General features: G+C 38.3%; 1 protein-coding gene across 2 annotated transcripts in view; it reads left to right on the top strand.

Annotated features, from left to right (window-relative positions):
• NELL1 (neural EGFL like 1) overlaps positions 1-16,564 on the top strand; it is a 761,891-nt gene that overhangs the window by 157,930 nt on the left and 587,397 nt on the right. For both annotated transcript variants that reach the window (XM_012735524.2, XM_012735523.2), the window contains exon 5: positions 8,637-8,733. In XM_012735524.2, the coding sequence (XP_012590978.1) occupies positions 8,637-8,733 (97 nt within the window). The remainder of the gene's footprint in view (positions 1-8,636; positions 8,734-16,564) is intronic.

The raw sequence follows: 16,564 nt of genomic DNA, 5'->3' as shown, positions 1-16,564 counted from the left end.
CAGTGGGTGAGCTTTGAGAAACTGTTTTGCAGAATATAGTGACCTATGGACTGAATGCTCAACATTTGCTTATGCCAAGAACAATGCTAATGACACCATATAGATGTCTTTTGTTTTTCCAGTGGAGCTCAAGAACTTGGTTTTCCTCACATTTGCTCAATGAGACTGAGAGGAGAGGAATATGTTACAGTCTCTTAGCATAAGGCTGAAAGAGAGGCTTAGCCTCCTGTGCAAAGCCACTCATTACTGTGTTAGGGAGGGGAGTTTGGGTGAGAATTATTTTGTGTTCTGTGTAGGAAATGTTCAGGAACACCTTGATATTCACTCATGCCAGCTAAAAGGCAGTAAGGATGAGTGAGATACCGTGTAGCAGAGGAAGGTCACTGCAACTTTCCCTTCAGGCAGAGCATGAGAGCTTTTCTTCAATTCTAGGCAAAGCCCAAGATAAACCTCTTCATTTAGCATCTCATTTAGGCTTCATATTGTCTTATTGAACAGAGGCATAATCCATGTCAATTCACATGATTTACATTGGAAATTCATTCTTCTTTATAATTGGGAAAGGTACTGTGGAGTCTCTTCAGAGGCCTTTTTTCGTCCAGGTAAATAAAAATCCAATATTTCTTCATAAGTAGTGTTGTTGAACCACCACATTGCTTTGTGTTGAGCTCTGAGGGCTTTGTCTGTTAACAAGAAAATTGAGTTCTTCACAGACTATTGACTAGTCTTTTGAGCAGATGGGACACTTGTTAGTGAGGGTATTTTTAACCAAAGTCGTGAATGAGGAGAAGTTGTACCCTGTGGAGAAAATTCCTAATGTGAGCCCTTGATTCAGTGACTGGCTTTGACAAGGAGTATGTCCGTTACACTTTGCCTTGTTCATTCCTCTCTTGCAGGTTTTATGTTTGACTGGATGTTTAATTTTGCATGGTATTATATTAGAAATGAGATACTTACACTTTAAAATATTGATAGATACTAATGGCAGGCAAAATTCCTGTGATTCTCCCAATGCAGCTTAATAGGCAGCACCTTGTCTAATGGCTCAAGTGAATTCAAAGCCTCAGAAACATGTCTAAGTGGGAATTAGGTTTTCTTCAGACAAAAGAAGGGTAGATTTTAGACAGTGGAGAATAAACGCATTATTTGCATCAGATAGCCTATGGAAATGTGATAAATTTGGGATGATTATAATGTAATCAACTTAAGCAGTAAATCATGCGCTTATCAAAAAAGGATTGCACTTGATCTAATTAATTTTCAAGTTGCTGACTGTTTTCCCTGCACTTTCTGAAATACATCTATCTGGTTTTACTGTGAGTGAGTTGTCTGCCTGACAGATTCCAATTTGCTACTTCTCTTTCTTTTCTGGGTGAAAAATGGTGAGAGGGCTTCGTCTTGCTTTTTCTTTTGGACTTCTTGTGTAAATCTCATGCGGTGGGAAGGGTGAAGGAGGACAATTAAAAAAGGTTGTCACATTTCACTCATCTTCATTGACTTCATGCTCCTCAGGATTATCTACATAATCTAAAATGCCAAGTTTGACTACCTGTTGTCTTAGTCTGGATTATTCAGTTTTGCAGATTGCTCATTGTAGCATTTTTGCCATAGTAGAACTTTTATAGCTATCTGACTATAGTTCTCCTATTCTGAAGATAGTGTCAGGGAGCATTCATTCATTTATTCAATATATGTAGTAGGCACCTACTTTGGCTAAGTACTTTTCCAGAGACTAGCAATCCATTGACTCAATTTTTGAGTCAATGCTGACTCAAAAAAGACAGATTAGGTCCCTGCTTTCAAAGTGCTTATGGAAGGAGACAGTTAATCAACAAAGAGCTAATTTTGGAGAGTCATTTGTTTTGGTAACGGTAAAACAAGCTAAGTGGCAGAGAGTGACCAAGCTAAGTGGTGGAGAGTCAAGAGCTCTTGGAAGTAGTCAAGAGCTACTTCCTATAAGTTAGGGTGGTCAATGAGAATCTGCCAGTGCAGGAAACATCTGAGCAGATGCAGGGAGGCTGCAGCAAGTGTTCCATTTCCTCCAGACCCAGCAGATAATTGGTGGTAGTAGCAGTCAGAAGTGCAGACAGAACTTGAGGGTGAAAGTGCTTGGCCCAGGGATACCAGGAAAGCCAATTCCTCCTTCCTTGGCAGGGAGGTCTGGGGAGGCAGGCCAAGCTAGAACTAGAATCTTAGAGACCTCTGTGGGTTGTGGGAGGTACCATGTCATATAGTGAAGGGCTAGAGGTATGCAAATGGGGAGAGTCTCATAGATCAGTATAGAACCAACATATAGGGAAGTTAGGTTGTATAAAAAATAATTTAAAAAAAGAACATATAGTCTGAGATAAAAACTTAAAATGCTGGCCTCTGCTCACTGTTATCATTTTCATTTCCCCAGAAACCTTTTCTATAAGTTGGCTACATCCAGGTAAAGGTCCCAAATGGACTAGGAAAGTTCCTCATACTGGACTGGGTGACAGTGGTAGAACTAGTGCTCTGTTATATCTTACTCATAGAAAAGATAATTGATAATAACAATGTTTTTGTTTGATTTTTTGGTTAGGTGACTATATGTCCAAATGCACAATTGATAAATTATACAATGTTTCTTCCATTTCTTCCTTTTTCCTGAGCCTGTCTCCAATCTTGTGTGAGTTTATGATGAACTTTCCACAAAAATCAAAGTTTTGTAAATACCAAAGAACTATATTTTTGGAAGAATGTAAAAGAGATTAAATAAAATGTTTGCTTAGAATTTTGAGTAATTTACATGTAAAAGTTTGTGATTTATGGCTGAAAAAATTAAAAGAAGCAGAAGAATGATACGTTAAAACTAAAATAATAGAAATAAAATAAAAAACTACAGCTTCAGAGTACCATAGAAAATTTACTTTGTTTAAAAATTCTGCTTTTAATGCAAAGTTTAGTATCTAAATAGATCATAAGTTTGCTCCATAACATTGGGTTAAACAGCAACAGAAATTAATGTTGTTAATTCCTGTTATTTTCCCTATTATATGTTCACTTGTTCTAGATTTTAAATTTATAGAAGGTAAAAAGAAACTTAAGACTAAAAATTTTAAAATTGTGGAAACTTATGGCTAAATAGGCACTAGGTTCTTATATTTTAACATTGAAATCTCATGTCCTCAAATATACTCTATTTGACCATGATATCATTTCTTAAACTGTATTCCAAAGTACAAGCAAGCCTCTAAGATTTTAATAATCCTATCTCAATGGATTCATTTGGTGGGAGCCACAGCCAGCGGGCTGAAATGGATCATGTGACCTGTGTAAGTCTACATTCTTAGGCACCTGTGAGTTTTATAGAATATCAGTACCTATAATGTGCCAGGGCATTAAATGCATTTTGTTTAACCATCACCACAACCCATACAGTCAACAGAAACATATCTCCATTTTTCAAAATGAAGAAACTGAGATATAGAGACATTAAATAATTTGATTAAAGTCATACAGCTAGTAGAATGCAGAACTGGAGTATGAGCCCAAATCTATTTACTTCCAAATTCATATTTTCTCTGCTACACCACACTATCTCAGATACCTCTTGGCTTTGTGGGCATAGAAAACACAACCTTTTTTATTTTTCAGTGGGGTATATTTGTTAGGGTAAATAGTATTAGCCACAATTACAGAAAATCCTTTCTATCTCAGTGGTTTAACATGACAGAATCTTATTTCTTGTTTATGCGGGATCCAGTTGGGTGTGTCTAGTTGAGGAGTGGCCTTCCATGTCATCATTTAGGGATCCAGGATTTTCTGACTTGTGGCTTTTTCAGCCTCTTAGCCTTCAGAGTGTTCTCTAGTCAGCTGAAAGGGAGAAAGAGAAAAGATAGAAAGAGAAACAGAAAGAGACTGTGGAAGATGCTTTAGAGAGAGAGCAGGCCTAGAAGTGGGGCACATCCCTTCCGCTCATGTTCCATGGCCACACCTAGCTTCAAGGGAGGCTGGGGAATGCAGGTAAGCTGTGAATCCAGGAGGAAAGCCAAGTGGGTTTGGGGAGGACTCACTCATCTTGGTCCCATGCTCTGGCAGGTGCCTTTGTTTCCCCTTTTCCTTGCTGATGAGTAAGTCAAATTAGGAATTTTGATTTATTTGAACAAATTAGGTTTTCATATTGCTCTATTAGGAAAAAAAAGATACCTGTCTGTGACATGAGGACATATCAAAATATATAAATCATATTCTCTCTTCTTCAGAACACATTTAAAACTCTACCAGTTCTTGAAGTGCTTTCTGAATTATCCAAGGAAGATTACAATCTTTGTTTTATCACTAAATATTCTCTCTGCAAGTATTTATGTTTCTATTTTCCTGTGTTTTAACTCTTTGAGAAATAATAGCTTAGATGGGGTTTTTGGTACTAGAACTGTCCTTTCTTGCTTGAATGGACAGGAGATAGAGGGGGTGGTCAATAGCACAGATTGTGGGGGTCTGGGTTCAAATCCCAGCTGTGTCACTCACAAGCTGCTAAACTACGAACAAGTTACTTAACCTTGTTGAGCCAAGGACACCCACCTGATGGCGGTGTTATGAGGACTAAGTGAATTAATACGTCACGAGCCCTCAGTATAATGCTTGGCACACAGAATTTGTGTGTAAGTGTGTAAGTGCTGGCTGTTAGGTCGGCCGTGTCAGTTCCACTGTATTCTTCATTCAAAACTCAACTGTTCATCTAGGGGATGGTCATGATGGAGACTCAGACTTTTGGGGGGAGGGGGGGAAGTGGGCATTTACTGAAACCTTAAAATCTGTACCCCCATAATATGCAGAAATAAAAAAAAATCAGACCTAGAAACAATTAAAAAAAAAAAAACTCAACTGTTTTGTGTCCTTCTTTGGTAAGTCTTCTCTGGATAAGGCAGGCAGAATTTTGTCTTTTTCCCCCCTCTGCTTCCATGGAGCATTGCATTTAATGCATTGAATTACAAGGTGCGTGCATGCGTGTTGTGTGTCTCAGGCATTGGAGCAGAGGACGAGGATTTGCCATTTTAAATTGGCTGGTGTGTACCCTCATAGCCAGCACGGTGTCACACACACTGTAGCTGATGTGAAGGAAACCACAGTAACCAGAATACTGTATGTATCAGAAGGTTCCATTTCCTACCACACTGGAGAGCAAGGAGTTCACTGTGGTAGCTTCGACTTTTCAATTCTCTTGACTTGGGTGATACTAGATTTAACTGACAGATCACTGTGCCCTTCTGTCTGATGGCATGGTCCCATCCACCCAAACTGTATACCTCAGAGATCAGCAGCCTTTTTGCCAAGATTCCAACTGCATTTGTCTGGCATGTATAACTCCCCTCGCACAGGGGTACGTACAGGAATGTGACAATTTTATTTCTTAGTTTGCAATATATTATTGGAGTTAGTCTATGCAATATCCCTTTCTTGTGTTGCTTCATTGTGTTGCTTCAATATCCTTTTCTTGTGTTGCTTTCTTGTGTTGCTTCATTTATTTACTCATTCATTCATTTTCTCTTTTTTTCTGCCTTTCCATTTCCACCAGGCATGTAATAGGAAAACCTTGTCAGTATCCTTAGCTCATAGATAATATTGCTTTGTATGTGTGTATTTTTAGTTGAGGTACATTCTAGACCTTTTGAGATTTTTCTCTTTTTGTAAACTTTTAATTTTAAAATAATTTTAATCTCACAGAAAAGTTATGAGTGGTATGAAGCACAATTGTATACGCTGCTCAGATTTTGTTTTCTTTTGCTATCTAGATAATATGTGTGTACTTACGTCTACATACACGTTATTTTGAAGCCTTTGAGAGTAAGTTGCAAACATCATGACCCTCTCCAAATATTTCAGTACTTATTTCCTAAGAACATGACATTCACTTCAATGTACCCTGCCCAATTATCAAACTCAGGAAATTGATACTGTATAGTACTATTACATAACCTACAGGTCTTATTCAGATTCCACCAATTTTCCCAAAAATATCCCTTTTGGGGATATTTTTTCTTGTCCCACAGGATCTAGGATCCCATTTTGCACATAGCTTTTATGTCTTTTTGATCTCTTTTAATATGGAACTGTTCTTCAGCCTGCCTATATATTCCATGACATTGACATTTTAAAGACAAGTTATTTTGTGGAATGTCCTTCAATTTGAGTTTGATGTTTCCTCATGATTAGTTTTCCTCCTCTATGTAGGTTCCTTTTTTTTGTAATACTATGTTTTTAAACTCTCTTCATGTTGATAACATCTGTATCCAGTCTGTTGATTTTGCCTGCTGCATGGAATTCCCTGCTGAGGACTGCTTTTTGGACCGAATTGGCAGGGCTGCCAGGAAGGCAGCATCCAACAGACTTTCCTTGGCATCAGGAGAGGGTCCTGGCGGGGGCTGTATGGCAGGAAATCTGAATGCCACTTTGACACATGTGCCATGGAGTCACCTGCTTTCACTGTTGGGGATGGGTCTCAGATGTCTACTTCCTCAACTATTTCTCAGGTCTCAGGCAGAAGGAGCTATTATGCTTTGGAAGATAAGGTAGGGTAGCAAGTTGATATTTTTGATTGTACATTCATTCATGCACTTAATAAACATTGATCAAGGGTCTATTCTGCTCATTGGAGCTCATCTTCTAGCATATTGAACACCAAAAAGAAGCTTTTGAATTGAAAGCTGCCTTTACTCTGACAGAGGTAAATGTTTTCAAATGAAGGTTAAGGTAAATGGGTTGACATTTTAAATTTATTAGTAAAACAACCTTATAGAAAATTATGCTGCTGCCTCTTCACCTAAATATAGTGATTTCCATTTCTCTCTGGCCTCTTCTGATATTTACCAACATTGAACATAATTTTTGGCTCATTATCTTTATAATGAATAAATAATTTTGTTTTTCCCTTTCTTCAGCAAAAATTATTTTGTATATACCTTCCCATGTTTTATAATTTGCATATTTATCATTCTTAATGGCTATAGTAAATTCTTTCAAGCTGATTTACTATAACTTATGCATTTTCCTTCTGTTGCAAATTTGGTTTATTTCTAGTTTTCCACTAACATTAGGGGAAAAAAAAACCCTTTTTAAAAGGAAATATATAGCAAGTTCTTGTGTTGAAGCAGTTTTGACAAACTGTTTCATCTATAATTGTTCATTCTAACATAAAAAAGGTTAGATTCCTGCAAAGAAAACATATCCTGTCTTTTTTAGGGAAATTAATCTTTTCCTCGATTATACTTTGAACCTCCACTTATAATAGGAAAAGGTAATTAGTAGAGAAAGCCGTGATATATCTGGAGCTTTGTCAGCTGAATACCTTGTACGTATTGTTAGGAAAGAGCAGGTTTCCAGTGGGGAATAGTGGAGTAATGGACTACGCAGCTAAGATATAAGGCCGCGGTGTGACAGCTCCCAACTGCAGCAGCCTCACAATCATTCACTTTCCTTGACACGACTGGACAGTCTTTCAGTTCTTCCTCTCTTTCCTTGTGAGAACCACCGGAGAAATACATCACCCTCTGGCAGGAGGCAGTCAACTCCATCACAGCAGGGAGGACTGATTAGATGTCTAGACCTCCGGACACACCTGAGGGGGTGACTCGTCAGCAGCTGCTCTGAGTGGGGACTGAGGAAAGCAAGGAATGAGCAGGGTTCTTATTTACAGATGACTCTGTTTCACCCCACCCAGAATCTTCTGAGCGTCAGGTGCGAGGTGGAGGCTTGTGGTGTGCTGGTGGTTGCAGGGGCTATTTCTAAAGAGGGCACAAATAAAAAGATTTGTGACTGACTAACTGAACCTTGGTGGGGCTGAATTATTGAGACATTCAATTGTTCTGTAGGCTCCGTAGGAACCTTCAAAGGTCCCGGGGCTGTGACCTCTTCTGTATTAGTTACATGCCCATATGTATCAGATGAAGATCTTCATGCACAGAATTTTATCTTACTTTTGCTCCATGAGAGTAGGACCTTGTGTAACTGGTTTATTGCTCGATTTCCTATTGCCTAGTGTGTTGCTCGGAGCCTAAAAAGTGCTCAGTAAATATTTATTGATTGGGCAATGACTTCAGTTGATTTTGCAGACTAAGCACATTGTCATCTGGGTAGCTGCTATCTGCTTGTTTAAAGGGTTCTCTCAGGTTATTGTAGGAATGAGTAGCAGCTAAATAAACCAAAGCCAGAGAGTAGCAGCATGCAAAGCAAAGTACATGAGTGTTGGAGTGAGGCAGATAAGGGCTCTTATCCCAACTCCAATGCTACCTACTGTGTTTATTTGGTTGGCCCAATTATGCTCTCTGAACCTCAGCTTCTCACCTGTAATGTGTGGATAAAATCACTTTCCTCACACAGTTTGTGTAAAGTTCATTTCTCAGAGCAGATGCTCAAAAATGCTACCCTCCTCCTCCCTCCCCTGCCAAAAGGGAGATGATAGAAAGGTAGAAGGGACCCAGAGAATGTGTTCAAATGTTGTCAAGAAACAGATCTCTACATTCACGTTACCTTTCATTTACAGTGAAAAGCCACATGGCAGCTTCTTCTCTCCATACCAGCAGCTAGTGCCATGAGCACTTCCAAAAGCATATGTTCTGTTTTGCTTCTGCTTTGAGCCTTTCTCTTAGTAACTGTGTTTTCTGTCCCTACAGGATTTATGAGCGTGTGATAGACCCTCCAGAGACCAACCTTCCCCCAGGCATCAATGTGTGGCTTGGCCAACGCAACCAAAAGCATGGCTTGTTCAAAGTAAGCACTAACTTTCTTTTTTCTTTTTTTTTTTTTTTTCTGAGACAGAATCTCGCTTGTTGACCAGGCTAGAGTGAGTGCCGTGGCGTCAGCCTAGCTCACAGCAACCTCAAACTCCTGGGTTCAAGCAATTCTTCTGCCTCAGCCTCCCAAGTAGCTGGGACTACAGGCATGCACCACCATGCCCGGCTAATTTTTATATATATATTAGTTGGCCAATTAATTTCTTTTCTCTTTATAGTAGAGACGGGGTCTTGCTCTTGCTCAGGCTGGTTTCGAACTCCTGACCTCGAGCAATCCGCCCGCCTCAGCCTCCCAGAGTGCTAGGATTACAGGCGTGAGCCACCGCGCCCGGCTCTAACTTTCTTTTAATGCTCAATTTTCTGTGTTGTTGGAGATGTGTATGTGTTAGTGGAAAGGGCATGGCATTGTAAGAGCTGATGCTTATTCCACACTTACTGTGAGTGACATGTATGCCTGTCTGTGTGCTTGCCATGAATTAACGGATTTAATTGTCACAACAATTTTATGAAGTAGGTGCTTTGAAACTAGGCAGAAAGTTAAATGACTCGCCCAAGGTAATGCAGCTCACACTGCTGCCAGGTTTGGAGGATCCAGGATGTAAGTGAGCCTCAAAATGTGTCTCATCGACCACCTAATTCTGGGGGATTTAGGATAATCTTCAAACTGGTTTACATCCTCAGATTGTAAGTTAATTCAGTTTGGAGTAGATGTCTAGATATAGGAAACAAGCCCCAGCTTCCTTAAGCTTTGGATTTCTTGTCTATAAAGAGAGAAATACAATAACTGCATTATTATACTTCATTATAACACGAGGACACAATGACGAAATGAATTGAAAAACTTAAAAATACTATGAAATTTTAAGATAGTCTTGTGCTTTAAAAGAATGGCAGACTTTTGCTTCTGGCAATATGGCAAAGTAGATATTCTAAAAATCCTTCTGCTTCAAAAATGCCTGTAATGCCAGATAAAATACAACAAAAATCTTTTAAAACTTGTCATTGCAATTATAAGAAGAGGAATCCTTAGGGACCAAATATATGGAGGGGACATAAAGCCAGAGAGGTGTCTGCCAATACTAGGAACTTAGAGCCTTAAGTTCCTCGAGCTTTTCTTTTTTAAAAAATTAAGGCATAATTTATATACATGAAAATTCACATTTTCAAATGTATATATAGTCTTACAAATTTTAGAAAAGTTAGATAATCTTATAACCATCATTATAATCAAGATAAAAAACCATTTTTTTCACCTCCTCAAATTCCCCTGTGCCTGTTTATATTCAAACCTATTCCTCACCCTGAGCCTTTGGCAACCACTGGGTTGCTTTCTGACCCTATTGTCCTGCATTTTCCAGACTGTGATGTAAATGGAATCGTTTGTACATGTGTGTAGTTATGTGAGTATGTATGTTGATGTTCACCCATGTTGTTGTGTGTATCAGTAATTCCTTGTTTCCTATTGCTGAGTAGTACTCCAATTCTGTTGTATGAAGAGACCCCAGTTCATCCCTCACTTGTTAGACAGCAGTGGGTAACATATGCTTTTATTTCATTGTGCTTCCTATAATGAAAATTGATTTCTTTTATCAATTTTAAAACATTCTCGCCCATTATGCTAACAGCGCCCGTAACCTCTTTCTCTTTATTATCCGAAATTTTCAAATATATATATTACATTAACATATTTTCTCTATTATCTTCTTGAATTTTATATACATAAGTATATACTATACGTACACATGCACATACACATATACACATATATTAAACAGATAGATAAAATTTTTCATATACATGTATATTTTCTACATTTTAACCTCTTTATTATTTTCTTCTCTTTATCTCAGAAGCAGTACTATCAGGGTAATTACTTTGACAATATTTTCCATTTCACAAATTCTCTTCCCATTTGTGCCTAATCTATTGTTTAGCAGGTTCACTGAAGTTTTTTTCACCTCAGCCACTATATTTTTTATTTCTGAAAGAGCTTTTTGGTTCACATATCCCAGGGATATTTATCATCTCTAGCCATCACACATTTTTTTTTAATTTACTATTTTGATTCTTTAAATATATTAAATGCAAGGATTTTTTTAAAAACTTCTTTATCTGCTAATTCCAATTTCTACAGCCCTTTGAAGGCTAATTGAGTAGTTTGTTGTTTCTTCCCACTGTCGCTCATGATGTCTTAAAAACTCATATTTTCATGGACCTAATCTGTGGGCATCCTCTGAGGTCTACATGGAAAATGGCTTTCTCCAGAGATAATTTGCATTTTCTTCATCATCACTTTCAAGGTGCCTAACCCCAGGCCACTTTAAGATAGTTTATTGAACTTCATGGGTAAACTAAATCTAGGTTTCAAGCCTGCATGATGACAGGTTGTGGTTACAAATTCTCTGGGAAATACTATTTTTTCTTATCTGGAGATGAGAAGGAGACAGGATAGTTTCTGGATTGCCTCCCTCCTTTTTCTGCCCAGTTTAGTCTTTTGGGTCCTGGCTTTACTTCAGAAATTTCCATTCCCACTTCCACTCATGCATGGGATCCAAGTCATTCCTCCCATCCCACACAGACTGTTGAAATTTAAGCCTCTAACTAAATTTTCTTAGATTGCTGGTGGGAATGCCATAATAGTACAGCCACTTCGAAAAACAATCTGGCAATTTAAAACAGTTTGGAAATTAAACATAAACTTAATATACAATCCAGCAGTCTGCACCTGTGAATTTACCTACATGAAATAAAAACTTTTGTTCACACAAAAACCTGTATGCCAATATTTATAATGCTTTTTTCTTTCCTTTTTTTTTTTTTATTTCAAGACAGAGTCTCACTCTGTTGCCTGGGCTAGAGTGTCGTGGTATTAGCCTAGCTCACAGCAACCTTAAACTCCTGGGCTCAAGTGATCCTCTTGCCTCAGCCTCCCAAGTAGCTGGAACTACAGACATGTGCCACCATGCCCAGCTGATTTTCTATCTATCTATCTATCTATCTATCTATCTATCTATCTATCTATCTATCTATCTATCTATCTATCTTTAGTTGTCCAATTCATTTCTTTCTATTTTTTTTTTTTTAGTAGAGATGGGGTCTTGCTCTTGCTCAGGCTGGTTTCAAACTCCTGAGCTCAAACAATCTGCCCTCCTCGCCTTCCCAGAGTGCTAGGATTATAGGTGTGAGCCACCATGCCCGGCCAAATATTTATAATGCTTTTATTCATAATTGCCACAAACTGGAAATGACACTTCTCCCATGTTTTAATGGTCAAAGCAAGACACGAAACCAGTCCCAGATTTAAGGGGTGGGGAAACAAAATCTTCGTCTTGATGTGAGAGTCTATAAAGTAAGAGTTCAAGATGTGTGGATACAGGGAGGGGATTCAGTTTGCAATAGTTCTACCACACACTTTCTTCTGAAACATCTGTCTCTGTTTCCTTCATCACACTCACTATAGTTTGAAGGGGTGGGTGGGGCTGGCTTTGGGGACAGTCACCCTGTGCAGTCCCACAGAGTGCTGTGCTTAGAAAGGCCCCATCATTAGTTTAATGCCCTGCTGTTGCTGTCTTCAAGTGTTGAGTAACTTTGAACAAAGGACTCTGAAAATCATGTTGCTGGTCCTGAGTGTAGTTTATGTGTTTACTTATTTATTATTGGTCTGTCTTTCTAGATTGTAAACTTTACCAGGGTCAGACTGTCTTTATTTTATTCAGCAAGTGCTTAGAATAGTACCAAGTATATAATTGGCAGACAGTACACTCTTAAAATGAGTGAATGTGCAAGCTAGGAATCTGTCTTTTCATTTTAAAGTGCCAAAGATGTCTTTTATGAAGGTAATGCAGATTATATAAGAATATGTGTTAAAAGAACCTTGAACATAGTAGCTTTAGGACACATCTCCATCCCTTCCTTTTTAGTATATTTAATGTTCCCTATGTGCTTAACACTGTACTGTAGAAATAATAGGCACTTCTCCTGCCTATTAGGGACTTCAGTTTTAGTTGGGAGGATGCAATTAAGAGAGTTAGAGAACAGTTAGTTCTGTTATCTATTCCAGCTTGATGAGCATATGATTCTCTGTAGATATTAATATAAGAAACCTTGTGCTTAAGACCCTCCAAACCTGATACAGACTAAAAATACAAAGGTGATTCAGAGACTTGACAATCATTTTGCTGCAGAGGTGGATTATGGGGATATGGAAGAGAGAACCCACAATTATTGAATGCTTGCTATGTTTCAGACCTTATCTGGCCTTACCTATATTATCTCAGTTAATTACATTTCACCTTCAGAGAATCCTAATGAGGTAACTATTATTATCTCCATTGTATAGATCAGGCAATGGGGCTCAAAGAGATTAAGGAACTTGCCAACCTCACGTAGCCCATAAGTGATGAAAATGGGATTTAAGCCTAGGCCTTTCCGATTTTGAAGTCTTTGTTCATTCATTGAGCAAATATTTATTAAGGGATTACCATGGGTTACCACTGTTGCCACTGTGTCGACTGGGGAGACGTTTCACTTAACCATGCCAGGTCCCAGCGAGGAGACAGGACTTGTCTTTTTATGGGTCCCCAGCCCAAAGGAATAGGTGGTCCCAGTGGGAAACACCAGGAGGGGTTGGCAGTCCTACACAGCCCGTCTCCCTGGGAGCAATGTGTTTCTTCTTGCTTAGTAGGAGTGGGCCGAATGAATGGCTCTTTGGAAGGCCGCTTTCCATGGGGAGCTTTCAAAACTCATCTCCTCATTAGTGTCACGGATGCCAAACAGTCTTTCTTGGCCATCCTTTTGTGACACGAGATGGCTGGGGTAGGGGAAATATATCAGCGTCTCATTACAGAAATTACTTCTTGATCAATTCAACACTGCAAATATCTCCCTAAAAAGAGGCAGCCACTTGTCAGGTGAGAGTCAGAACATCTTCAGGCTTTAATATTTACCTCATAGAAGCTGCCTTCTGGGGCCAAGAACCATATCTGCTTTATTGCTCCTGAACTGAAAATGCTTATGATGTGTTTTCAGGTTAAAATGACATTATTCTCTACATTAGTTATTATTATGTTGCTTGATAGGCAAAGTAAAAGTAAAGGCTCCTCACGTGGATCCTTACAGACAGTGCAGTCTAAGGGATGCTGATTAAAGAGCAGACGATGGAATCACTTGGTTGGTGCCCGCTACATAAGCCTCGAGCATTAGGTAATTCCTGTCTGAGACACAGAACACTAGCTGGGGATTTCTTCACTTTAAAACAGCATCCATTTGAGAAAAACTGGCCAGTAGCGACAGGCTTATCTGAATCTTCTGATTGTTGTAGATTTTCATTATCGAGATGGTTGACTACCCACTCAATTTCCTTTTGATGCATTCTAAGCTGATTATGCTGTTACTATTTCAGAGGATAAAAAATAAAGCACAAGCCTAGGTGAACCACAATAAGTTGTAGGATGCTTCAGGGGTGAGTGTTCTGACAGTTTTTAAATAATTGAGGTCGCAGAAAGAATTCCCATCCCAAAGCCTTTTGCACACTCCAATGTTCGTGTTCTCTCTCTCTCTCTCTCTCTCTCTCTCTCTCTCTCTCTCTCTCTCTCTCTCTCTCTCTCTCTCTGTCTGTCTCATGAACTTGGGTCTGAAACCTTTCCTTACCTGGCCATCACTGTCTCCTCTAACAGCTGAGCTGTCACTGGGAAGTGAAATTGATTATAACTTTTTTTTTAAATTTCACAGCTGTTGTTTTTACCTCAGCTGCTTCCCATAATTCCACAGATGGTAAACATATGTTTATAGGCACATAGAAAAAGAAGCTATATTGGATTCCTCCTATCTTTAATTCTTATTTTTCCTTTCATGCAGAAAGTCAAATTCTCAGAACTGGGGGATCTTAATACATTTGTAGATTAATATTTCTGTGCATTAAGACTTTGGAAACAGCAGGACAGCTAATGATATGCTAATGAGCTGACAGTTTTTATTGATCATAATGAAAGTCTACAAGTGTCTTTCTTGGCTTTTATGCAAGCTGGAATATTTTATTAACTGTCTTCAGGGCACAAATACATGATTGGTTGCATTTTGAAAATTATTCTTGTTGAGTTTCCCAAGTCTTACTTTTTGTTAGCCTCTTGCCAAAGCTTGGGTCCCTGCCAGTTTATAAACAGAACACATCTTCATCCATATATTTACATGCCTGGCAGGAAACTCTCCCACCCCTTTCTCTTTCCCTTTCAAAGCAATTTGTTTCAGTGTTTTAGCATACAAAAAAATGGAACCATTTTCTTCAATGTAAACAGAGATCTGCAGGGAAATAAGAGCGTTAAAAAAGAATTAGCATTTGTCTGGTGGTAAAGCTGCTTTCATTTGTATAAGAAAGCTCAGAGTGTTTAGGAGAGCTTGCCTAATCTTAGTTACTCTGTACATAAGAGGGTCCTAATGGCATAATTTTCTAATTTTTTTATTGCATCTTTCTATATTGCTTGCTGCAAAGTGAGAAACGTTCTAGGAACAATGAAAATAATGGGCATTAGTTCCTCAAACATTAAAAGCCCATAATATACCATCTACTTGGTACAAATTTATTTTTCAGTGCATGGTGAGCTGACTCCAGGAGATAGAGAGTGGCAACAGGTGGATTAAACAAAAGGAACAAAATATCCATTTTTCTCCCTTTCATCAGTTCTCATAGTAAAAACTTATTAATGTGTGCTCTGTGCCTTAGGGATTTATTTAGAGACTTAGATCAGCTGAGCTTTAGCATTACATTAACAGTGAGAAAATGGATTGATTAGCAAATTAACAATGTAAATAAGATTATAGGGGAGAATATTCAGCTACCTAAAAAGACCTCTGTTTTTCAGCGCTGAAAAACCATTTTAGCAAACTGTTAGGTAAATGCAAATAATTTGTTATACTTGTTTGATGAGCATCTATCGATTAAGGCAATTAAGATAAAACTTCATTTTGGTAACAGGACTTCTCTGTAGCAACATCTTGTTGGTTTGTGTAACTAAGGTACTCCCTCAATGTAGCATATTGTGGTGACCCAGCACTGCTTTTGGAAGTTAATAGACCCATATAGTGTATGGCCTAGGATTAAGGTGTCCTTTAGGAAAGCTACTTAAAGTATTAGAGCCTTAAATGTCTCAAAGGTCAAATGACCAGTTGATGTGGTCCTGGATCAGTAGTTCATATTGGGGGTATCAAAATCATCCCGGAAGCTTTTCTAAAATACGCATGACTGTTTTCCTCCAACCTCTTCCAAAATTCTGATATATATGCCCCTAAGTTAAGAAACTAATGTCCTACATGATTTTCACAGAATCTAGCAGTTCTCAAAAGTATGTGGTTCAATATTGTATAATTCATAGTTTTTGGGAATTTGATGCTCTTAAAATATTTATTGTTCTTACTATGTGAAATCCACAATAGGAACTACAGGAGATACTGAACAGAAAATATATAATTTTTGCCTTCATAGTGTTTATAGTCTAGTAATTCTATTGGTTTTCATTTAGTTATTAATACAAATCAGTGAGATTTTGCTCTATTTATATATAGGAGTTGGATGCTATTTTGACTACTGTGAACTTTTAATGAGTAAACCCTCTTGCTCTAGAAGAAGCAAATTATTGCCAATAGAGCAGGATTTTTCAAAGTGAGGTCCTTCTACCTTTGATCAGAATAATTTGGGACAGCTTTTAAAAATGAAGATTCCTGGGCCCACCCCAATCCTACTGAAACAGAATCTTTCGGTTTTGACCCAAAACGAATCTGAATGTTTAACAGATACTGAAGGTGATTTTTAAGGA

This window comes from Microcebus murinus, chromosome 4 (genome assembly GCF_040939455.1).
Source record: "Microcebus murinus isolate Inina chromosome 4, M.murinus_Inina_mat1.0, whole genome shotgun sequence".
In the NCBI taxonomy this organism is placed as follows: domain Eukaryota; kingdom Metazoa; phylum Chordata; class Mammalia; order Primates; family Cheirogaleidae; genus Microcebus; species Microcebus murinus.
This window is presented reverse-complemented; position numbering and strand designations above follow the sequence as displayed.